At 41.8% G+C, this 21,381-nt stretch overlaps 1 protein-coding gene across 1 annotated transcript in view; it reads left to right on the top strand.

Moving 5' to 3' along the window:
- The window catches only part of LOC107303320 (sodium channel protein type 5 subunit alpha), a 315,483-nt gene that overhangs the window by 120,395 nt on the left and 173,707 nt on the right, over nt 1–21,381 (top strand). Inside the window, exons 12-15 of the mRNA XM_015832541.1 lie at nt 8,280–8,412; nt 12,219–12,457; nt 16,002–16,175; nt 19,579–19,935. Of these exons, the coding sequence (XP_015688027.1) occupies nt 8,280–8,412; nt 12,219–12,457; nt 16,002–16,175; nt 19,579–19,935 (903 nt within the window). The remainder of the gene's footprint in view (nt 1–8,279; nt 8,413–12,218; nt 12,458–16,001; nt 16,176–19,578; nt 19,936–21,381) is intronic.

Below are 21,381 nucleotides of genomic sequence, written 5' to 3'. Positions count from 1 at the left end.
AAGTTCTGCTGGAATTGTGAAGTGTTCGTTCTCTGTTAGGATTTTGTGGAAGTTTTAACTTCATTTGAAGGAAACCATATGCCTTAAGGCAGGGGTAGGCAACCTTGGCTCTTTTATGACTTGTGGACTTCAACTCCCAGAATTCCTGAGCCAGCCATGCTGAGGAGAAAGGGAGAGGTCTCCAAGCTGAGCCATGGTGGCTCAGGAATTCTGGGAGTTGAAGTCCACGAGTCATAAAAGAGCCAAGGTGGCCTACCCCTGCCTTAAGCCATCAGCAGCAACATGAACAGACTGGAGCAGTGTTTCTCAAACTCAGCTGGCTGGGGAATTTTGGGAGTTGGTCCACACAGCTAAAAGTTGCTGAGGTTGAGAAACATTGGAGTAGAGGACAGATCATATCTTCATGATGCTTAAAATCCAGTTTTGTCTTTGAAGAGGTGGCCCAATACACTGAGGAACTGACTTGAAAGAAAACGTTTTTGAAGGCCTGAAGTGATCTCAATGACTTCTGAAATCTGTTGGCCATCCCCTACTGATCAGATGTACTCCAGAACATGTGGGATTGTGTAAGCTTTAGGTAGTTACAGCAGTTCATTTAGTGACTGTTCAAAGTTATAACAGCACTGAAAAACACAACTTATAACTGTTTATCATACTTACAACTGTTGTAGCATCCCCTTGGTCATGTGATCAAAATTCAGATGCTTGGCAATTGGCAATGCACGGATGAAATGTACAGGTTTTGTACCCCATCACAGTCCACAGATCCTAGGTGGAATACACCAAAATAAAAATTCAGAGGAAAAAAATTGAGCTAATATTTCCTTCTAAGATGTGATTATGAAAACATAGTGGGTAAGAAGATGCTGATATTACAGCACTGCCCAATATCTTCTACTCAACCTACAAAGGAGTATTCAACTGATGAGTAATCTTCTATTAATATGTATATTTATTAAAATGTTCACTGGACCACATCAGGAGAACACCAGCAGCTTAATAGCAAGTACAGTCACCCTTCAGTTTAACTCCTATACTGCTGTTGTTTCTGCAAGCAAAAACAGGCAAGGTTCATACTTCTCACTTTAATCAGCAGGAGCTGAGAATCCTCAGCATTAGTAAAATGGATATTGGTCTAAATCCTTTGGAAGCTGCTGAGAATATTATCCTCCATTCTTGAATGGTGTGTAAATTTGCACAAAAATAGCTAATGCAAATGCTGCTAATTATGGCTTCTCCTCAATTAAAATTTTCTTCAGAGCGTATGCCTACCCTGGATCCCATATCAGAGATGTAGTGGTTGAAGCATCGCAGTTGTTATTGTCAGGCGCAAAGAACCAGATTCTCACTTCAGAGTTCAATTAGCTACTTTATTGCTCATGCTTATTTCACAGGAATCTTCCCAGAATGGCAGTCTGTACCTGGGCCAGACTAGTTTAGGTTCAATGGCATTCAACAGGGGTCAGATCTTGTCCTCTGGTCCCTAGATAAGAAGTCTAAAACAGTGATGGCGAACCTTTTAGAGACTGAGTGCCCAAACTGCAACCCAAAACCCACTTATTTATCGCCGGGTGCCAGGTGGGTCTGGCCCACTGGGTGGGCGTGGCTGTGACAGACTGGGTGGGTGTGGTCAAGGTGGGGGTGGTCCCCTTGATGTTGCTCATAGGGAGGGACGCCTGTGGGGCTGGGCACGGTTGGGGAGATCCAGGGAGTCTCTGGCAGGTGGGGTGGCGGGAAGGAGGCTCATCCTGCGGAGTGAGGCAAGGCAAGGTGAGGCAGGGCGGGGGTGCCATTGTTGCAGGGAAAGGTGAGGCAGGGGCCGGGGCGGTGCTGCCTGACACCATTGCCCACGTACACAAAGGCCAACGAGCACATGGGGGCCAACAGTGTCTGTCAGCAGCCACAGCCTGCTGTCCCCTCAACCGGTGCACTCTGGGGCTCCGCAGCCTGCCGCCAGCAGTTCAGAGAAGCCGCCTCTGAGCTGGACGGCCAGCCGACAGCTAAGGAGGCGATGCAGTGGATCGTGCCCAGGAAAAGGAGAGCATGCGAGGCCAGGAGGGATGGGATGGGGGGAGGGAAACCAGTCATGCTGGGATGTATCTGGTCACGTGGGACCTTGGTGAGTTAGCAAGTGGCTGGTTGAAGAGGGACGGTTGCCATCTCCGGGGCATGGCGTGCGTGCCCACAGAGAGGGCTCTGAGTGCCACCTCTGGCACGCGTGCCATAGGTTCCCCACCACTGGTCTAAACTAATTCCCCTTTTGGCTCCTCCCCCTGGCTCAGCCGATCTTTCTTTGATAGTTGTATTCTAATTTTGTACAATATTGTACATTTAATATTCCTGCTGTGCGCTAAGCTGTGGGCTAATCTGTCTTCCCTTAGCTACATCTTGTTGTCCTGTCTCCCAAGTCATTCTCACATATCACTGTTTCCTGTCAAAAGATGGGCTCTTGTCTGAGTTCTTCTCCAAACACCACTATTGGAACTGACCACAGAGAAAGGAAGACCCCCGTCATTCCTTCTGAATCCTCAGGCCTGGTTAATTTTGTTTGTATCCTGCTTTTATTATTTTTACAAATAAATCAAGGCTGTGAATGCACACTTTCCTCCTCTGTTTTTCCCACAACAAACAATCCTGTGAGATAGGTTGGGCTAGAGCAGGGGTAGGCAACCTTGGCTCTTTCATGACTCGTGGACTTCAACTCCCAGAATTCCTGAGTCAGCATAGCATAGCTGACTCAGGAATTCTGGGAGTTGAAGTCCACGAGTCATGAAAGAGCCAAGGTTGCCTACCCCTGGGCGAGAGAGAGTGACTGGTCCAAAGTCACCCAATCAGCTTTCATGATAAAATGGGACTAGAACTCATGATCTCCTAGTGATTCGCCCAAAGTCTTCCAGCAGGTTTTCATGCCTAAGGTGGGACTTGAACTCAAACTCCTGATGATTGGCCGAAACGCACCCAGTCAGCTTTCATGCCTAAGGAAGGATTTGAACTCAGTTTTCCCTAGTGATTGGCCCAACGTCACCCAGTAAGCGTTCATGCTAAGGCAGAACTAGAACTCAAAGTCTCCTGGTGAGTGGCCGAAAATTATCTAACTGGCTTTCATGCCAAAGAGAATTGAACTCACAATCTCTCATTTTCTAAACTGGTGCCTTAAATTAATAGTATTGAAAGCCACTGAGAGAACCAAAAGAACCAGGATACTATCCGGGCTCCGCCAGAGGTTATTCACAAATTTTGGTGTGTTGTTGGAATTTCAACAAGTGAACTGCTTAGACTATTTTGTCAAAGGTAGTAGCCCTCTGTATGATCTTCCTCAAGCTATGTGTCTAAAAAGAGGTACAAAAAAACCCCCACTCCTCATTCCCGCTCAAAGTATTTTGGTGCAAATTGCATATGGATCAATTGTTCTATAAATGTGTAAGCAAAAAATATTTCAAATGGAATTTATCTTAACATGGCAATTTTTAGTGCCAACTCCAGTAAAATGAAGCCAACAGCTTTATTGTTTACACTTGTGCTTAATACTTTATGAAACTAAAATATTAATAAAAATTAAAAGTGGAATAGAATAGAATAGAATAGAATAGAATAGAATAGAATAGAACTGGAAGGGACCTTAGAGGTCATCTAGTTCAACCCCCTTCTCAGGCAGGTAACCCTATACCATTTCGGACGAATGGCTGTCCAGTCTCTTCTTAAAAACTTCCAGTGTTGGAGCATTCACCGCTTCTGGAGGCAAGGAGTTCCACTGGTTAATTGTTCTCACTGTCAGGAAGTTTCTCCTTAGTTCCAGGTTGCTTCTCTCTTTGGTGAGTTTCCATCCGTTGCTTCTTGTCCTGCCTTCAGGTGCTTTGGAGAATAGCTTGACTCCCTCTTCTTTGGGGCAGCCCCTGAGATATTGGAAGACTGCTATCATGTCACCCCCTACTCTGTCTTTTCATTAAAAGTATATATTTTAATAAAAATATGTTAATATAATAATACAAATAACAATGACACCATGGCTTGTACTACCAATACTTATAAAAATTGTAATCTAATCATAGGAAGATAAACATTAGCTGAATTCAAGGTCATTTCTTTTTTCTAAGTTAATATTGAGTAGTATTACGTTTTAATTCTTTTCTTCTTCTTTTTTGAAAAAGGTAAATATTTTTTTTAAAACAATCTGCATCAAATTGTTGTTTGCAACTTTCCCTAGACAAGAAGTTCCGAATTAAACATTTCCCACAATACATAGCTTTTAATATAAATCTATGGCAAGCCTTCTTAAAACCATATTTACTAAGCGCAGGTGCTTTTTAACATGAAGTTTTCTGATGTAAGCTCTTTTTTTCTGCCTTTGCATAATGATTATACATATAAATTCATCGCACATTGCCTTTACATAAATTATGGGGAAATTTTTCAACAACAGCTGCCTTATCATCTCCCCAGTCCTATGTGATGTTAACAATATCTTTTAAAAATTCTCAGTATTTCATTGACAGTCACCTTTGAAAACCTCTTTGATTTTATGAGTTCGTTACAATTTTATAAATCTCATTACTTGCATACATTTCAAAATGTAATGTTCCTTCTTAAACTCTGTTGTTTGTGAGCGTGAGAAAGAACAAAAACACTTTTGCTAGTTTATTCTGGTTGTTCCAGTTTCCTTAGCATAGGTTGGTCATTGCTTCATTTTGAGCCAGCAGTGATAAAAATGGGAAATTTGCAGTTGCCATTTTGATTTCTGATCATACTGGAAAAAAAATAAAGTGGTAACTGGTTATTTTTGCAGCTTCCAGGGAAATGTAATACCTTACATCCACGAACAAATAATGATAGACACTAAAAAGAATACCCATTTATTACCAATGGTGATTGTTTCAGAACAAATGGGGAAAAATACACCAAATTTATTGGCAAGTTGATTTATTGGGGGGGGGGGGGTTTCCTGACAAGGTTAGGATTTTGTCTCCCTTCTCCACCTGCAGTGAATAGAAGAAATGAGAAACATGCTATAAATTAGTGTAGGGGTCCCCAGCTCCCAGGCCACAGACTGGAACTGGGCCGTGGCCTCTTAGAAACCGATCCATTTCATCTGCACATGTGTGGGATCTAAGTAGTGCACGGGACCATTCCCCCCGCCCACCGCCCCCATCATCGATCTGTGGAAAAATTGCTTTCCCCAAAACCAGTCCGTGGTACAAAAAAGGTTGGTGTAGGGCGCTGAATTAGAGGAAAACATTACTACGCTATGGATGCTTAATTAACTTCTGACTTTCATTAATGAGAGCGGATTTTGTTTGGTGGTTAAGGCATCAGGCTAGAAATCAGGAGGCTGTGAGTTCTAGTCTTGCCTTAGGTATGAAAGCTGGCTGGGGAACTTTGGACCAATCACTAAGCCACAGTAAGTTCTAGTCCCGCCTTAGGCATGAAAACAGCCAACCAGGTGATTTTGAGTTAGTTACTCTGTTGCAGCCCAACCGGCAGGGTTGTTGTTGTGGGGAAGACAGGAGGAAGAAGTATTATGTATGTATGTATGTATGTATGTATGTATGTATGTATGTATGTATGTATGATAATAATAATAATAATAATAATAATAATAATAATAATAATAATAATAATAATAATAATAATAATAATAATAATAATAATAATAATAATTTAATTTGTACCCCGCCCTTCTCCTCACCGGACTCAGGGCGGCTAACAGCCTTATAAAACCACAGTACAATAAATATCATTAAAACCAAATTAAAAGAAAATATTTGAAANAAAAACCCCACTAAAATTCCCTAGGCCAGACCCGCTTGTTGAAAAAGCCATGTCTTTAGGGCGCGGCGGAAGGAGGGGAGATCCGGGATCACCCGGATCTCTGGGGGTAGTTCGTTCCAGAGGGTGGGGGCTCCCACCGAGAAAGCCCTCCCCCTGGGGGTCGCCAGCCGGCACTGTCTGGCTGACGGCACCCTGAGGAGACCCACTCTGTGGGAGCGTACCGGCCGATGGGAGGTAACCTGCGGCAGAAGGCGGTCTCGGAGATATCCAGGTCCGATGCCAACAAACAAACAAACAAACAAACAAACAAACAAACAAACAAAATTAGTTATTACCCCATCTCTCTCTTCTTTGTGGCAGCCCCTGAAATATTGGGAGGCTGCTATCATGTCCCCCCTCGTCCTTCTCTTCATTAAACTAGACATACCCAATTCCAGCAGCCGTTCCTTATATGCTTTAGCCTCCAATCCCCTCATCATCTTCGTTGCTTTTCTCTGTACTCTTTCTAGAGTCTCAACATCTTTTTTACATCGTGGTGACCAAAACTGGATGCAGTATTCCAAGTGTGGCCTTATAAAGGTGTTGTAAAGTGGTATTAATACTTCACGTGATCTTGATTCTATCCCTCTGTTAAGGCAGCCTAGAACTGTGTTGGCTTTTTTGGCAACTGCAGCACACGGCTGGCTCATATCTAAGTGATTGTCCACTAGGACTCCGAGGTCCCTCTCACAGTTACTACTATTGAACAAGGCACCCCCCCCCATACTATACCTGTGCATTTGGTTCTTCTTGCCTAAATGTAGAACCAGGGCTTTTTTCACCACTGAATTTCATTTTGTTAGATAGCGCCCAGTGTTCAAGTCTGTCCAGGTCCTCCTGTATCCTAAGCCTGTATATGAGCCAAGGGAAAAATTTCTATATAACTTTGGAGCTGTGCTTTGTTTTTTGTTTTTTTACTCTATCTGTTGGTACACAACTTTCTTTCCACATAATTTATGCCTGAGGGCATTGTGCCAGCAGCCTGTTCATCAGAGGAAATGTCTTCCAAAGTAGATTTGTGTTAAACAGTTCAGCCATCTTAGACATATCGGGCATATCTCCTATTCTGCAAAACACAGCACTTGCCTGCCATAGATCCACTCCTACAATTACTACACCTGCTAGCATCTATGTGTCATTTAGAAACATTAGCAGAAGCGGAGTTTGGAAAAACAAAGATCTCCTACTTGCCAAAATGACAGATGAATATATTCAAAAGGCACCACAGGGAGAAAACAAACTGAGTTAACTTTAGCAAGCTTGGACTCTTTCCTAATGATTTCAGGGGATGGGTGGTAGGTGGGAGGGTAACCTAAATTTGTCCATTAGCCAACATAACTATATATAGGTAGTCCTCGACTTACAACCAAACTGAGCCAAAAAATTATGTTGCTGAGCAAGACAGCTCAGCATTTTATGATGGGGTGTTTTTTTGTCACAATTGTTAAATGAATCACTGAAATTGTTAAGTCAGTAACACTGTTGTTAAGTGAATCTGGCTACAATCCTCCAGATGTTGTCAAGCTCCAAGATCCAAAGCATGGTTAATAACAAGAGATTCTGGAGGACACGATCCACAACATCTGAAGGGTCACAAATCCCTGTTCCCTGCAGCTTAGACACAAGCAAGATCCTTGAAACACATTATTTCATTGCTTAATTGAAACCTTCATGTGCTTCTTGTTTATGGAGTATTTCTTGAGTTGGGTTAGGTTACCTTCTGTAGATGGATGGTCTGGCTTTTGGATAGAACGTTGATTTTTCCTTCTTTGTGTATTGGGCAGGATGTGGTAAGAAGATGAGACAGAATGGTGAATGAGGGTTACCAGTCTCAGGAATTTCCTGGGCTACAATCTATGCTTCTAGTGTCCTCCAGACTGAGGTTCTGGCTATTATTTCTATGCTGCTGCTGAATAATATATCCCAACAACCAGGGGGAAGATTAGTATCTGTTTATCAATTATAGATTGCTGCCCATTTTCCCTTCAACAACAAAAACAACAACAACGACAATAATAATAAAGTTGGAAGGGACCTTGGAGGTCATCGAGTCCAACCCCCTGCTCAGGCAGGAACCCTACACCATTTCAGACAAATGGCTGTCCAATCTCTTCTTAAAGACTTCCAGTGTTGGAGCATCCACCGCTTCTGGAGGCAGGTTGTTCCACTGGTTAATTGTTCTCACCGTCAGGAAGTTTCTCCTTAGTTCTAGGTTGCTTCTCTCCTTGATTAGTTTCCACCCGTTGCTTCTCGTCCTGCCTTCAGGCGCCTTGGAAAATAATAACTATCATAGCTAGCTAATAATCTTTTGGCTTTGAGGAAACTGTTCATACCAGGGACTTCACTTCTTTGGAAATACGGTAGATGTAGGAATAAAGGCATACCAATGAAAAAAATAAAACCTTATTCAAGCACATAAGATATGCTTTGTGTAGCTTACGTGAACTTTTCATGGGATGTGTTTCTTGACCTAGACCTCCATTTCTGAAGAGCTGAACAAGAGGCAGCTTCTATCACCCCAACGCCTTTCTATGGAGCATCCTGAGGAACACTTTCATAGGCAACGTGCTGTGAGTGCTGTCAGCATCATCACCAGCGCCCTGGAAGGTAAGACTTCCTTGTGATACTCGACCTAGAATAGGCGTCTCCAAATCTGACAACTTTAAGACTTGTGGACTACAACTCCCAGAATTCCCCAGCTCCTGTGGCAGACCGAGGATTTCTGGGAGTTTAAGTTTCCAAGTCTTCAAAGTTGCCAGATTTGGAGAAATATCACGATACAGGCAGTCCTTGACTTACGACTGATTGTTTAATGACCATTAAAAATTACAGTGGCCTTGGAAAAAGTAATTTATGATTTGTACTCACATTTACAATCATCGCACCGCCCTCCAAGGTCATCACGTAATTGTAATATAAGCACTTGGCAGTTGCCTCGCATTTATGACCGGTTGCAGCATCCTGGGGTCACATGGTCACGATTTGTAACTTTTCTTGCTGATTTCTGGCAAAGGACGCCCATTAGGGAGAAGCTGGTTCACTTAATGACCATATAATTCATTTAACTTCCACAATGATTCTCTTAATGATTGCCATAGAAATGGGTATAAAATCAATTTAGGGTCACAATGACTTATAATGGAAATTCTGGTCTCCCTTGTGGTTGTAAATCGAGGACTGCCTGTATAGAATAGAATATCAGGTCATGCACCACTTTGCTGATTGTTTGCTGAATGGCGGTGTATTCTGTATCAGCCTTCCTCTAATCCAGGGGTAGGCCACCTTGTCTCTTTTATGACTCGTGGACTTCAACTCCCAGAATTCCTGAGCCAGCATGGCTCAGCTTGGAAACTCTCCCTTTCCCCTCAGCATGGCTGGCTCGGGAATTCTGGGAGTTGAAGTCCACCAGTCATAAAAGAGCCAAGGTGGCCTAGCCCTGCTCTAATCTAATAGCTTCCAGATGCATTGCGACTACAACACCCAGAATTCCTAGGCAGCATTTCTTAAGCTCTGGGGGTTGCAGTCACAGCGCATCAGATGGACGTGGGGAATGTGTCCTAATATAAAAGTTACTCTAAGAGATCTTTATTTAACCTTTGGGAAAGAAATTCTGCTAATCTCCTCTTAATAGGATTTTGCATTGTTTCAATCAGAAGCGATGTTTGGTTAACTCCTAGCAGCTCAGAATTACACAGAGCCGTTGTATAAATATCGACTTAGAAGTAAGTAAGTTACATAATATATGGTCTGAATGTAATCACTTGTTATAGTGTGGAAATTGCCTTACCAAGTGCATAGATATCATTGTTGTAGCCTACTGCAGATTATTTTAGGGATGACACACAACCGTTAGATGCTCCCCTTGTCGGTGATTCTCCGGACACTTTTCACACCAGATAGTTTTGCCCTTCTGAATGTATCTAATAATAATAATAATAATAGTAAAGTTGGAAGGGACCTTGAAGGTCATCTAGTCCAACCCCCCGCTCAGGCAGGAAACCCTATACTATTTCGGACAAATGGCTGTCCAGTCTCTTCTTAAAAACTTCCAGTGTTGGAGCCTTCACAGCTTCTGGAGGCAGGTTGTTCCACTGGTTAATTGTTCTCACTGTCAGGAAGTTTCTCCTTAGTTCTAGGTTGCTTCTCTCCTTGATGAGTTTCCATACGTTGCTTCTTGTCCTGCCTTCAGGTGCTGGGAAAGAGTCCAGGTAGTGCTCAATTAAAAACCACAATTGTTGCTCAGCAAGACAGTTTTTAAGTGAGTTTTGTCCCAGTTTACGACCTTTCTTGCCACAGTTGTTAAGTGAATCATTGCAATTGTTAAGTTAGTAATGTGGTTGTTAAATGAGTCTGGCTTCCCCATTGACTTTGCTTGTTGGAAGTTTGCAAAAGACAACCACGTGATCTTGAGACACTGCAACTGCCATAAATATAGGCCAGTTCCAAAATGTTCAAAATTCCAAAATTTTGATCAAGGACCACCTGCACATACTTCACTACATATTGGAACTTCCTTTCCAGCCACCATTTCCCTGGGGTAATTTTGTATCCAGTCTACTCAGATGTAAAATTGGTAGAAATAAGGGCAAAAAAGAGGGAGGCATTTAGGATTGGTTCTGTGCCAAGGGCAGGGGTAGGCCACCTTGGGCTCTTTTCTGACTCGTGGACTTCAATTCCCAGAATTCCTGAGCCAGCCATGCTGAGGGGAAAGGGAGAGTTTCCAAGCTGAGCCATGCTGGCTCAGGAATTCTGGGAGTTGAAGTCCATGAGTCATAAAGAGGCCTAGGCCTAGGCCAGAGGTAGGCAACCTTGGCTCTTTTATGACTCGTGGACTTCAACTCCCAGAATTCCTGAGCCAGCCATGCTGAGGGGAAAGGGAGAGTTTCCAAGCTGAGCCATGCTGGCTCAGGAATTCTGGGAGTTGAAGTCCACGAGTCATAAAAAGAGCCAAGGTTGCCTACCCCTGGCCAAGGCTATGGAAATTATAGCCCTGCAGATGATGCAAATTATCGCTCTTAGAAGTCCTGTCCAATGGAACCAGTGGCAGACAAGATTAGAAGTTGTATTTTAGCAGTGTCTGAAGGCGTACAGATCTTTATTCTTTTTTTCTAAACCAAGACAGGACCTTCAGAATATTGTGGCTTCAATTATCACATTCTGAAAAATGCATCTTGACTCTTTTAAAATTTTATTGCTTTTTTAAATGAAAGAAACACATCCAATTCTTTTTTCAAATGCAAGATAATTAAGTAAAAGAGCAAATAGAACTTTGGCATATAAATATATGAACATGTAAGTCATCTTGAGAAATTAAAATTGTACTCAAAAAGACAAAGGTACAGCTAATCCTTAGGTTACAACAATTGGGACCAGGATTGTTGTCACTAAGTGATGAGTCACGTGACTGCATAGTTTAGTTTAGTTCTTGTTGCCATCATAACTCCACGCTGCATAAGAAGCAAATTGTAGAAGAGCAGGCAGAATTGGGGGGGGGGGGGCAGAGTTAAGGGAGTGATCTGTCTACAGTTGTAATGTTACCAAAAATGTTACCACAACCCCTCTTGAATTGTGTTGATCCTTACCTGGTGCCAATTTAGTACTGAACTTTAATTGACTTGATTCTTGTGTATAAGCTTGAGCAACAGATCTTTTGAACTGCAAGCTAACCTATGGTCCTGATGTTTTGCACCCAACACAAATGGCAGGAATCCCAAATAAGTAGCATAGGACTTCTGATGGGGAGGTGCTAGGAAGGCCTAGCCCACTGAACGTGTGTCAAAGGAGGCTGGGGAGAATTGGGGGGATATTACTGGTGGGAGTGATTTACTAGAGCAAATTGTGAGTTTTCCTGGTGGCTTCCCCATTGACTTTGCTTTGGGGAAGCTGGCAAGAATGTTGCAAATAACAATCATGTGACTGGAACTGCTGAAATTACAGGGATCAGTTGTATGCCCTTTTTTTTTAGCACTACCTTAATTTGTAATGGTTGCTAAACAAATGGACGTAAACCTAAGACCACCTGCAATATTTTAAGAAAAAAAATGTTTGCTCATACAGATAAGAAATATCAGCATTCATTTTCCCCTAGGGTAGGGGTAGGCAACCTTGGCTCTTTTATGACTTGTGGACTTCAACTCCCAGAATTCCTGAGCCAGGAATTCTGGGAGTTGAAGTCCACGAGTCATAAAAGAGCCAAGGTTGCCTACCCCTGCCCTAGGGCAACAGTTATTGTATTATCGGATACCAAAATACCAATTGGATACTAAAAGCATCTGATCCTGAATAGGTTGAAATATATGAATGTAAAGGAATAAATAAAATCTGCTGAACACTGCAGTAAATGTATTTATTTCCTTTCCTGTGTCCAACTACTGCTACTTACCCCACCACATGCTCTGTTCCTTCTTACTTAGAGCTTGAGGAATCTCAACAGAAATGTCCTCCTTGCTGGAATCACTTTGCAGTAAAATTTCTCATATGGGATTGCTGCCCAATGTGGCTCTTGATCAAGGAGAAAGTCAAGTTCATCATTATGGATCCTTTCAGCGACCTCACAATCACCCTTTGCATTGTGATGAACACACTCTTCATGGCCATGGATCACTACAAGATGACCAAAGAATTTGAGGAAGTGCTGAACGTTGGGAATCTGGTATGTAGGTCATGTTTCACGTGTCTTGCTTCCTTCCTCCAACTGATAGTCTTCAGGTACGCTTGGGCCACGTCTCCCAGAATTATTTTTAATCACGCTCTGGGAATTACTATCTCAGCGCATCTGGCTAAGAAATGAATAATTCATTCCAACAGGAAGATAAATGAAATGACATGATGGCTCAAGAGCCTATGTAACCCAGTTGCCTGTATTTAACAATGGTCAGTCATATGCCTTGGGTGTGTCTTATTATTGTCATCTCTGTTCATAGGGGATAGATTTACCGTATTAATTTACTTATTTTTATTTATTGTTAAATGTATATGGCTGCTCACCTCACTCAGAATAACAGAGTTGGAAGGAACCTTGGAGGTCTTCTAGTCCAACCTCCTGCTCAATCAGGAGACCCTTTATCATTCTGGGCAAATGGCTGTCCAATCACTTCTTAAAAATCTCCAGTGATGAAGCACCCACAACTTCTGAAGGCAAGCCATTCCACTGATTTTTTGTTCCCCCTGTCAGGAAATTTCTCCTTAGTTCTAGGTTGCTTCTCTCTTTGTTTAGTTTCCATCCGTTGCTTTTTGTCCTGCTTTCAGTGCTTTGGAGAATAGCTTGACTCCTTCTTCTTTCTGGCAACCCCTCAAATATTGAAACACTGCTATCATGTCACCCCTAGGTTTTCTCTTTATTAGACTAGACCAGGGCTAGGCAACCTTGGCTCTTTTATGACTCGTAGACTTCAACTCCCAGAATTCCTGAGCCAGCCATGCTGAGGGGAAAGGGAGAGTTTCCAAGCTGAGCCATGCTGGCTCAGGAATTCTGGGAGTTGAAGTCCACCAGTCATAAAAGAGCCAAGGTAGCCTACCCCTGGACCAGACATATCCAGTTCCTCCAACTGTTCTTCATATGTTTTAGCCTCTAGTCTTCCTATGACTCTGGGCAGGTAACAAGGTTAAAAATAAAATACAAAATATTTTTTTTAAATGCCACAAAAGTCATTAAAAAGAATAAAAGTGTTTAAAACCATTAGGACCATGCTATTGTTTTTATGCTAGTAGTATTACTATTGGCAAGATGCAATTCGTTTTAGGAAGAAAAAAAAAGGGGGGGAATGAGGCAAATTTCTGCACTTCACATAATGTTAGTACATCATCATCCTGACCCATGTAGCTCCTAAAAAGGAAAATAAATAAAGGGATATTGTTTGCCACAAAGAGATGGCACTTTAGCTATATAAGCTAATAATAATTGATTGCTTTACTTCCTATTACACATTCTTCCTGTTTTTCCTGTCCTTCACAGATGATGAACAGCCAAAGTTGGAAAATTGTGACCTAATTTAAGGGTTAAAAAATTGTGCCCTGTGGGTTGCAGATGCTTATCATCCCTTGAGACCTCACGTAATGAGATGGGGTCAAAACTATGGAATACTTTTTGCAGTTTGATTAAATTACAGGTTTTTCATCACTTATATAATTTTTAAGGGCATTAACTGTAAATAATAGTTGTGAGTTTGGGTTCCTTGATGTTCTCTGAGTTTGATTGTTTGATTGTTTTCTTGGAGACGTTTCATTGCTCAACTAGAACTAGATAACATCAGTGCCACCGGTAGTTGGATAATTGTTGGATAATGAAACATCTGCAAGAAAACAGTCAAGCTCAGAGAGCCCCAAGGACCCCATAGTTCAACCCTGAATTAGAAATATTGTCTTCCATTGATAGTTGTATTTCCAAAATTACTGAGATGTTACCAAATGCAGAAATGTATGTGTTTTATTTGAAACAGGATCACTCTTTTTACATAACCCCTAGTAGACAACAGTGGTTATATATAGAACGTAGAATCATAGGGCTGGAAGGGACCTTGAAGATCTTCTAGTCCAACTCCCCTCTCAAGGCAGGAGACCTTATACCATCTCCATCAAATGTTTTCCACTCTATAGTAGTAACTGTGAGAGGGATCTTGGAGTCCTAGTGGACAATCATTTAAATATGAGCCAGCCGTGTGCTGCAGCTGCCAAAAAGGCCAACACAGTGCCAGGCTGCATTAACAGAGGGATAGAATCAAGATCACGTGAAGTATTAATACCACTTTACAAGGCCTTGGTAAGGCCACACTTGGAATACTCCATCCAGTTTTGATCACCACGATGTAAAAAAAGGTGTTGAGTCTCTAGAAAGAGTACAGAGAAGAGCAACAAAGGTGATTAGGGGACTGGAGGCTAAAGCATTTAAGGAATGGCTGCTGGAATTGGGTATGTCTAGCTTAATGAAGAGAAGGACGAGGGGGGACATGATAGCAGTCTTCCAATATCTCAGGGGCTGCCACAAAGAAGAGGGAGTCAAGCTATTCTCCAAGGCGCCTGAAGGCAGGACAAGAAGCAACGGATGGAAACTAATGAAGGAGAGAAGCAACCTGGAACTAAGGAGAAACTTCCTGACAGTTAGAACAATTAACCAGTGGAACAACCGGCCTCCAGAAGCGGTGAATACTCCAACACTGGAAGTTTTTAAGAAAGTGGACAGCCATTTGTCCGAAATGTATAGGGTTTCCTGCCTGAGCAGAGGGTTGGACTAGATGACCTCCAAGGTCCCTTCCAACTTTATCATCATCATCATCATTATTATTATTATTATTATTATTATTATTATTATTATTATTATTATTATTATTATTATTATTATTATTATTATTATTATTATTATATTTTTTAAGACCTCCAGCCATGGAGCACTCACGATTCCAGGAGGAAAGGAAACTTCTCCTTATGGTTCTCTCTTGAACAAGCTTTCACCCACTGCTTTTTGTCCTGCCCTCAACTGCTTTGGAGAATAAGTCAATCCCTCAAGTACTAGAAGACAGATATCATGTTCCCTTTAATCCTTCTCTACATTAGGCAAAATGTTCCTATTTCTCTCTCAACTGGCCATCATACAATTTAGCTTCCAGACCCTTGATCAACTTTGTTGCTCCTCTCTACACACTTTCTAGGGCAGGGGTGTCAAACTGCCAACCCACGGACCGGACGCGTCATCCGGAAGCCGTGCCCACCCCATTGCCGGCAATGGCAAAACCGTCCCGATACTTTGCACGACATCACATGACGTCACGAGTTTGACATGTCTGCTCTAGGGTCTCAGCATCTTTTTTCTATTGTCGTGACTGGAATTGGACCCAATATTATAAGTATAGTATAAGCATAAGGGATTTTTGTGCATGTAATGATAAATTAATAAGATATTAAGATTTCAGGGTAGATATTTGGATGAGAATTAAAAGACAATGGAATACATGCTCAAGGAAGGTTTCAGTGCTCCAAAAATAAAATGATTGAGTGATTGTGGTGGAAAAATAAGGGATACCTTAAATTATTTCTGAGCCAAATATATGGCAGTCTTTAGATTTTTAAAAAAATCCTGTGGTATATAGGATGGCCAGTGCTGCCTTCCCCAAATACAACATAAACTGTATCCTCATTAATCTGGGAAACCACCCAGAACAAGGCAATCCTGCTTACGCTGAATATCCTGTTTCTTTTTGCAGATCTTCACTGGTATTTTTACGGCTGAGATGGTGTTTAAGGTTATAGCATTGGATCCATATTATTATTTTCAGCAAGGCTGGAATATTTTTGACAGTATAATTGTCACGCTAAGTTTGATGGAACTAAGCCTTTCCAGCATGGGAAATGTGTCTGTGTTACGCTCCTTCAGACTGGTAAAATATTTTACCTTTCTCTTTTTCTGTAAGACATAAAATGCAAAGCCTTTGCAATAATTTTAGCAGGATTAAAATAATAAAATAAAATAAAATTGCATGCGGGGTAGTAAAGGTAGTCCTCCACTTACGACCACAATTGACCCCAAAATTTCTGCTGGTAAGCAAGGCTGTTGTTGAGTCAGTTTTGCCCCATTTTACAATCTTTCTTGCCACAGTTCTCAAGTGAATCCCTGCAGGTGTTAAGTTAGTAATGTGGTTGTTAAGTGAATCTGGCTTGTCAGAAGGTTACAAAAAGCAATCACATGACTCTAGGACATCGCAACCTTCATAAGTATGAGCCAGTTGCCAAGCATCTGAATTTTGATCAGGTGACCATGATGATGATGCAAATTGTGAGAAATGAGCATAAGTCATTTTTTTTTCTGTGCCGTTGTAACATCAAATGGTCACTAAATGAATGGTTATAAGTTGAGGACTATCTGCACTTTATCTCCTTTCTTGTAATTAGCATCTTACCCATGTTTTCCATTTCATCCAATTTCATACAGTGGATGACTATACCAAGGGTAGGCCACCTTGCCTCTTTTATGACTCGTGGACTTCAACTCCCAGAATTCCTGAGCCAGCCATGCTGAGGGGAAAGGGAGAGGTTTCCATGCTGAGCCATGCTGGCTCAGGAATTCTGGGAGTTGAAGTCCACGAGTCATAAAAGAGCCAAGGTGGCCTACCCCTGGACTATACTTGTGTAACTGTACTATAGCAGCTCCTAAACACTATGAACACAACTGGTTAGCAGCAGGTGGGCAAATGAGGATAAGATTACAAAGCGCAGTGAAAGCAAACGATTGACTCAACTTCCTCTGGTCTCTCAAAGGGCCTTAAAACTACAACTCATCTCAAGGGTACCATGTTGATGTAGAGAGTTTGACATATGATAATTATGGCTGAACCCGTTGTGCTCTTTTCAAAACAATTTGCATAGCAAATACTAATTTATTTTAAAATAGTTTTATATCAGAGGGCGCAATGGCTCAGCGGTTAAAGACACTGAGCTTGTCAGCAGGAAAGCTGGCACCTAGGTTCAAGGCCCCGAGCACTGCCTGGTGGGGAGAGCTCCCAGGTCCTGCCCACCTAGCACTGTTAAAGCATGTGAGTGGGAGTAGATAAATAGGTACCACTTTGGTGGGAAGATAACAGTGTTCCATGCACCTTGGCATATAGCCATGCTGGTCACTTGACCATGGAAGAATCGTTGGTCAACGCTGGCTTCTTCAGCTAAGAAACAGAGATGAACACTGCCCCCTTGAGGTGGACAGGAAAAACCTTTAGTTTTATATCCATTTTCATGTTAATCATCTCAAAGCAATGTACTGAGAGCAGTACCAATAATCCAGAGTGCAAGTGCCAAGGTAGAGAAGGTTGATCTACAAAGAACATCAAGAAATCAGTCTTTTAGTCCTATAAATGCAGGACCACCTTATCTGATGATCTTTGTCATTACCCCAACCTTTCAGAGAGGACAACGATCAACTAGGTATCCTAGTCCCAAGCTTTAGCATTCTTTAGATACAAGGGCCTTGGTTTATAATGAGATTGTTGTTAGCATCACTAAGAGACATGGTTGTAAAGCCTAATGCCATGCGGCTGTGTCACTTAGTAACAGCAATTCTAGCGGTCCTAGTTGTTTTTGTTAAGTGAAGCCCTGCAGGTCTTTAAGTTAGGATCTGATTTGACTGCAACTTCCTGCTGGCTTCCCCATTGACTTTGTTTGTGGAAAGCCAGCAGAAAATGTTGGAACTTACAGTCACATGACTGTAGCTCAATGTGATGTTGTAAGCGTGAGCTAGGCACTAAGTGTGGGGATACAGGGATAGCCAGAACTATGAGAACCTGTTATAAGGGTCATTTGTTCAGCATTTTCATAACTTTGAATTGAACAAATTGTGTGCCAGAAATGCAACCTTTGAACCTGGCTTCATTCATGTTTGCTTCAGCACACTTCGGTGTAGTTGCTTTGTGCATCAACTATGGTATTCAGACAAAGCCTTAAGATAGCCCCACAAATAGTGTGTTATAGTAATCTTCTACTGTATAAATGCTTAGAACTAGGTTATCCATTGGCACGTGGGTAGAGAAAGCAAACTGTGGCCCATAGCTTGCATGATGCCCTCAGCCCCATCTTTGCAGCTCCATTAGATTTTCAAGCTTGCAATGCTTATTTGTAGGGGAGTAGGCAAAATCAGAATGTTTGCCCTTTAAAACACTGCAAGCCCCCAAAATAGGTATGATATAGAAGCGGTAAATAAAGTTTTCCCGACATTTTGTTCACCTTTCAGTGGCTTCATAGACATTTCTGCAGATTTCTTGGCAATAGTACAGTGGTGGTTTGCTATTGCCTTTTTTCAACATGTTTTTTTTCCTGACTTATCACTCTAAAGAGCTAAAGACCTTTGTTGCAGTCTCCCTCTTTCAAGCACTAGCCAAGTCTGGCTCTACTTAAACTTTTTGAGAAGAGACAAGATCATCTAGATATTACCATCTAATGTTAGCACTTCTATTTTGAACCTTGGTCCAAATGAGCCAAATACCTGTCGACTCTTCCCAGTTCAGGTTGTAACTTCATTGTCATGTCTCCTATAGACCCTCAAACTCCCTGCAGATCTCTCCCTCTCCCATTGCTCCACTTTTACTAAAGCTTCTGGAGACAGGATATGACTCTCCACTCAATGAAGATAAGGGGGTTCATTCAAAGCACCGCTAATTGAGACGGGTCTGAGGGTTGTCCCAAAGATGTGAGAGATAGGGGTGAGAATTATGCCTGCCACATGCAGATTTGGGATGCTGTTTGTTTCTTTTCCACATACTAAGCATTATACATGAACTAAAACAGAGGATGAAGGACAGAGCAACAGAACTCTTACACTTGTTTTTAATCCGCACTAGCTCTTCATCTTCTTCACAGGGAGTCCTCAAGTTAAAACCAAAATTGAGCCCAACATTTGTGTTGCGAAGTGAGACAGAAGTTCTTAAGTGAGTTTTGCCCCCATTTTACAACCTTCCTTGTCATAGTTGCTACATGAATCACTTCAAGTTATTAAGTTAATAACATGGTTGTTAAGTGAATCTGGCTTACCCATTGACTTCATTTGTCAGAAGGTTGCAAAAGGGGATCACGTGACCCAGGGACATTGCGACTGTCATAAATATGAGCCAGTTGCCAAGGGTCTGAATTTTGATCATGTGACCATGGGGAATGCTGCAACACTTGTGTGAAAAATGGTCATAAGTCACTTTTTTTAAGGGCCGTTGTAACTTTGAATGGTCACTAAATGAACAGTTNATCATTCAGTGTCCTTCTCTAAGACTTAGTTATGTTTTTGTGATTTTTTTCCCCTTACAGCTAAGGGTCTTCAAGCTTGCAAAATCTTGGCCAACCTTAAATACGCTTATTAAAATAATTGGAAACTCAGTGGGAGCATTGGGAAATCTTACCCTTGTTTTAGCCATCATTGTCTTCATTTTTGCGGTGGTCGGGATGCAGCTCTTCGGAGATTTCTACTACAAGAATGTCAGCAAAATCAGCAGCAACGGAATGCTACCCCGCTGGCATATGAAGGACTTTTTCCATTCTTTTCTAATCATCTTCCGCATCCTTTGTGGAGAATGGATTGAAACTATGTGGGACTGCATGAAAGTCGTTGGTCAGCCACTGTGTCTCCTGGTGTTTCTGCTGGTCATGGTGATTGGGAACCTGGTGGTAAGTACTGCAAAACATTTTGGGGTGGGTGGGGTACGTTCCACATCTTCACTACAGCTTCTAGTTTCCAGGGGATGAGTACAGGTAGTCCTCGATCTACAACTACAATAGAGCCCAACGTTTCTGTTGCTAAGCAAGACATTTGTGAGTTGCATCCCATTTGCTAGCAAGTCGTAAGTGAGCTGCATCCCATTTTCTGGCCTTTCTTGCCATTGTTGTTAAATGAATCACTACAGTTTTTAAGTTGGTCACATGGTTGTTAAATGAATCTGGTTTACCCATTGATTTTGCTTCTCAAAAGGTCACAAAAGGTAGACACGTGACATTGGGACACTGCAACCGTCATAAATATGAGCCCTTTGCCAAGCATCCAAATTTTGAACCTGTGACCCTGGGAATGCTGCAATAGTCATAAGTGTTGAAAACAGTCGTTTCAAAAATGCTTTTGTCAGTTCTGTGGGAACTAAACAAATGGTTGTAAGTCGAGGATTATCTGTACAAGAATTACTCTAAGAATTCCATGGCTAAAAGATGGAACATAGTTTCTTCAGCAATCAACAATCTTCTATGCATTGCATAACTACTTCTGTCAGTTATAAAGATTTGCAGGTATTGCAAACATAAAATCTTTCCAGAATGATTATGAATGAGAAAAAAAATAGAATAAATATATCCTTGATGGTTGCCAATCCTGAGGGAAACCAGATTCTCCCTCACAATCCTTGTCCTGTTCCAGGAAACTTACTTCCAGTGGGAAAAGTAAGGATGGAGATTGTGTCAACAGGTGAACTGAGGGAAAACATTGTCAGTATGCAACATATGCTCTTGGGGAATAATTTTAACAGCCATCTCGTCCTGGATTCAGATAGTACAAATGTATCTATTGTCTTGTCTTATAATTGATGATACAGCTGTATATTTCTGCTTTTGAAACATAGCACAATGTGTTAAGGGTCTGGGACAGATATTTTACCTCAGATATTTTACCTCAGTGTGTTCTGAGGTTATTAACTTGCCAGTAGGCCAAATCTAAAATGGGAGCAGTTACTGTAGGATAGATAATGAGGCCTCTTCCAAAAGTCACATTGCTATTTAGAACACACTGTGCCTCAACTAATCACAGTATATTTGTATGTCTGTATGACCAAGTGGTTTTACTTATCATGTCTGGAGAGTACCAGATCATCAAAGTTTACATCAACTTTGCCTCTGCAATTGGAACCATCTCTGATATGTTAGAGCTGTGGTGGTGAACCTACGGCACGCGTGCCACTAGTGGCACGCAGAACCCTCTCTGTGGGCACACGCGCCATCACCCCAGTCCTAGGCCTTCAGGTGCGTTTTATAAAATCTTTTCGCTTTAGGCCTCCACTGCCATGTGCAAAAAAAAAGTTCAATCAATCAATTTCAACTTCTTGTGGGAAAAAAAAGATCTCGCAAAGTTGG

The sequence above is a fragment of the Protobothrops mucrosquamatus genome, unplaced genomic scaffold (assembly GCF_001527695.2).
Source record: "Protobothrops mucrosquamatus isolate PMUCROS unplaced genomic scaffold, P.Mucros_1.0 scaffold5, whole genome shotgun sequence".
In the NCBI taxonomy this organism is placed as follows: domain Eukaryota; kingdom Metazoa; phylum Chordata; class Lepidosauria; order Squamata; family Viperidae; genus Protobothrops; species Protobothrops mucrosquamatus.
This window is presented reverse-complemented; position numbering and strand designations above follow the sequence as displayed.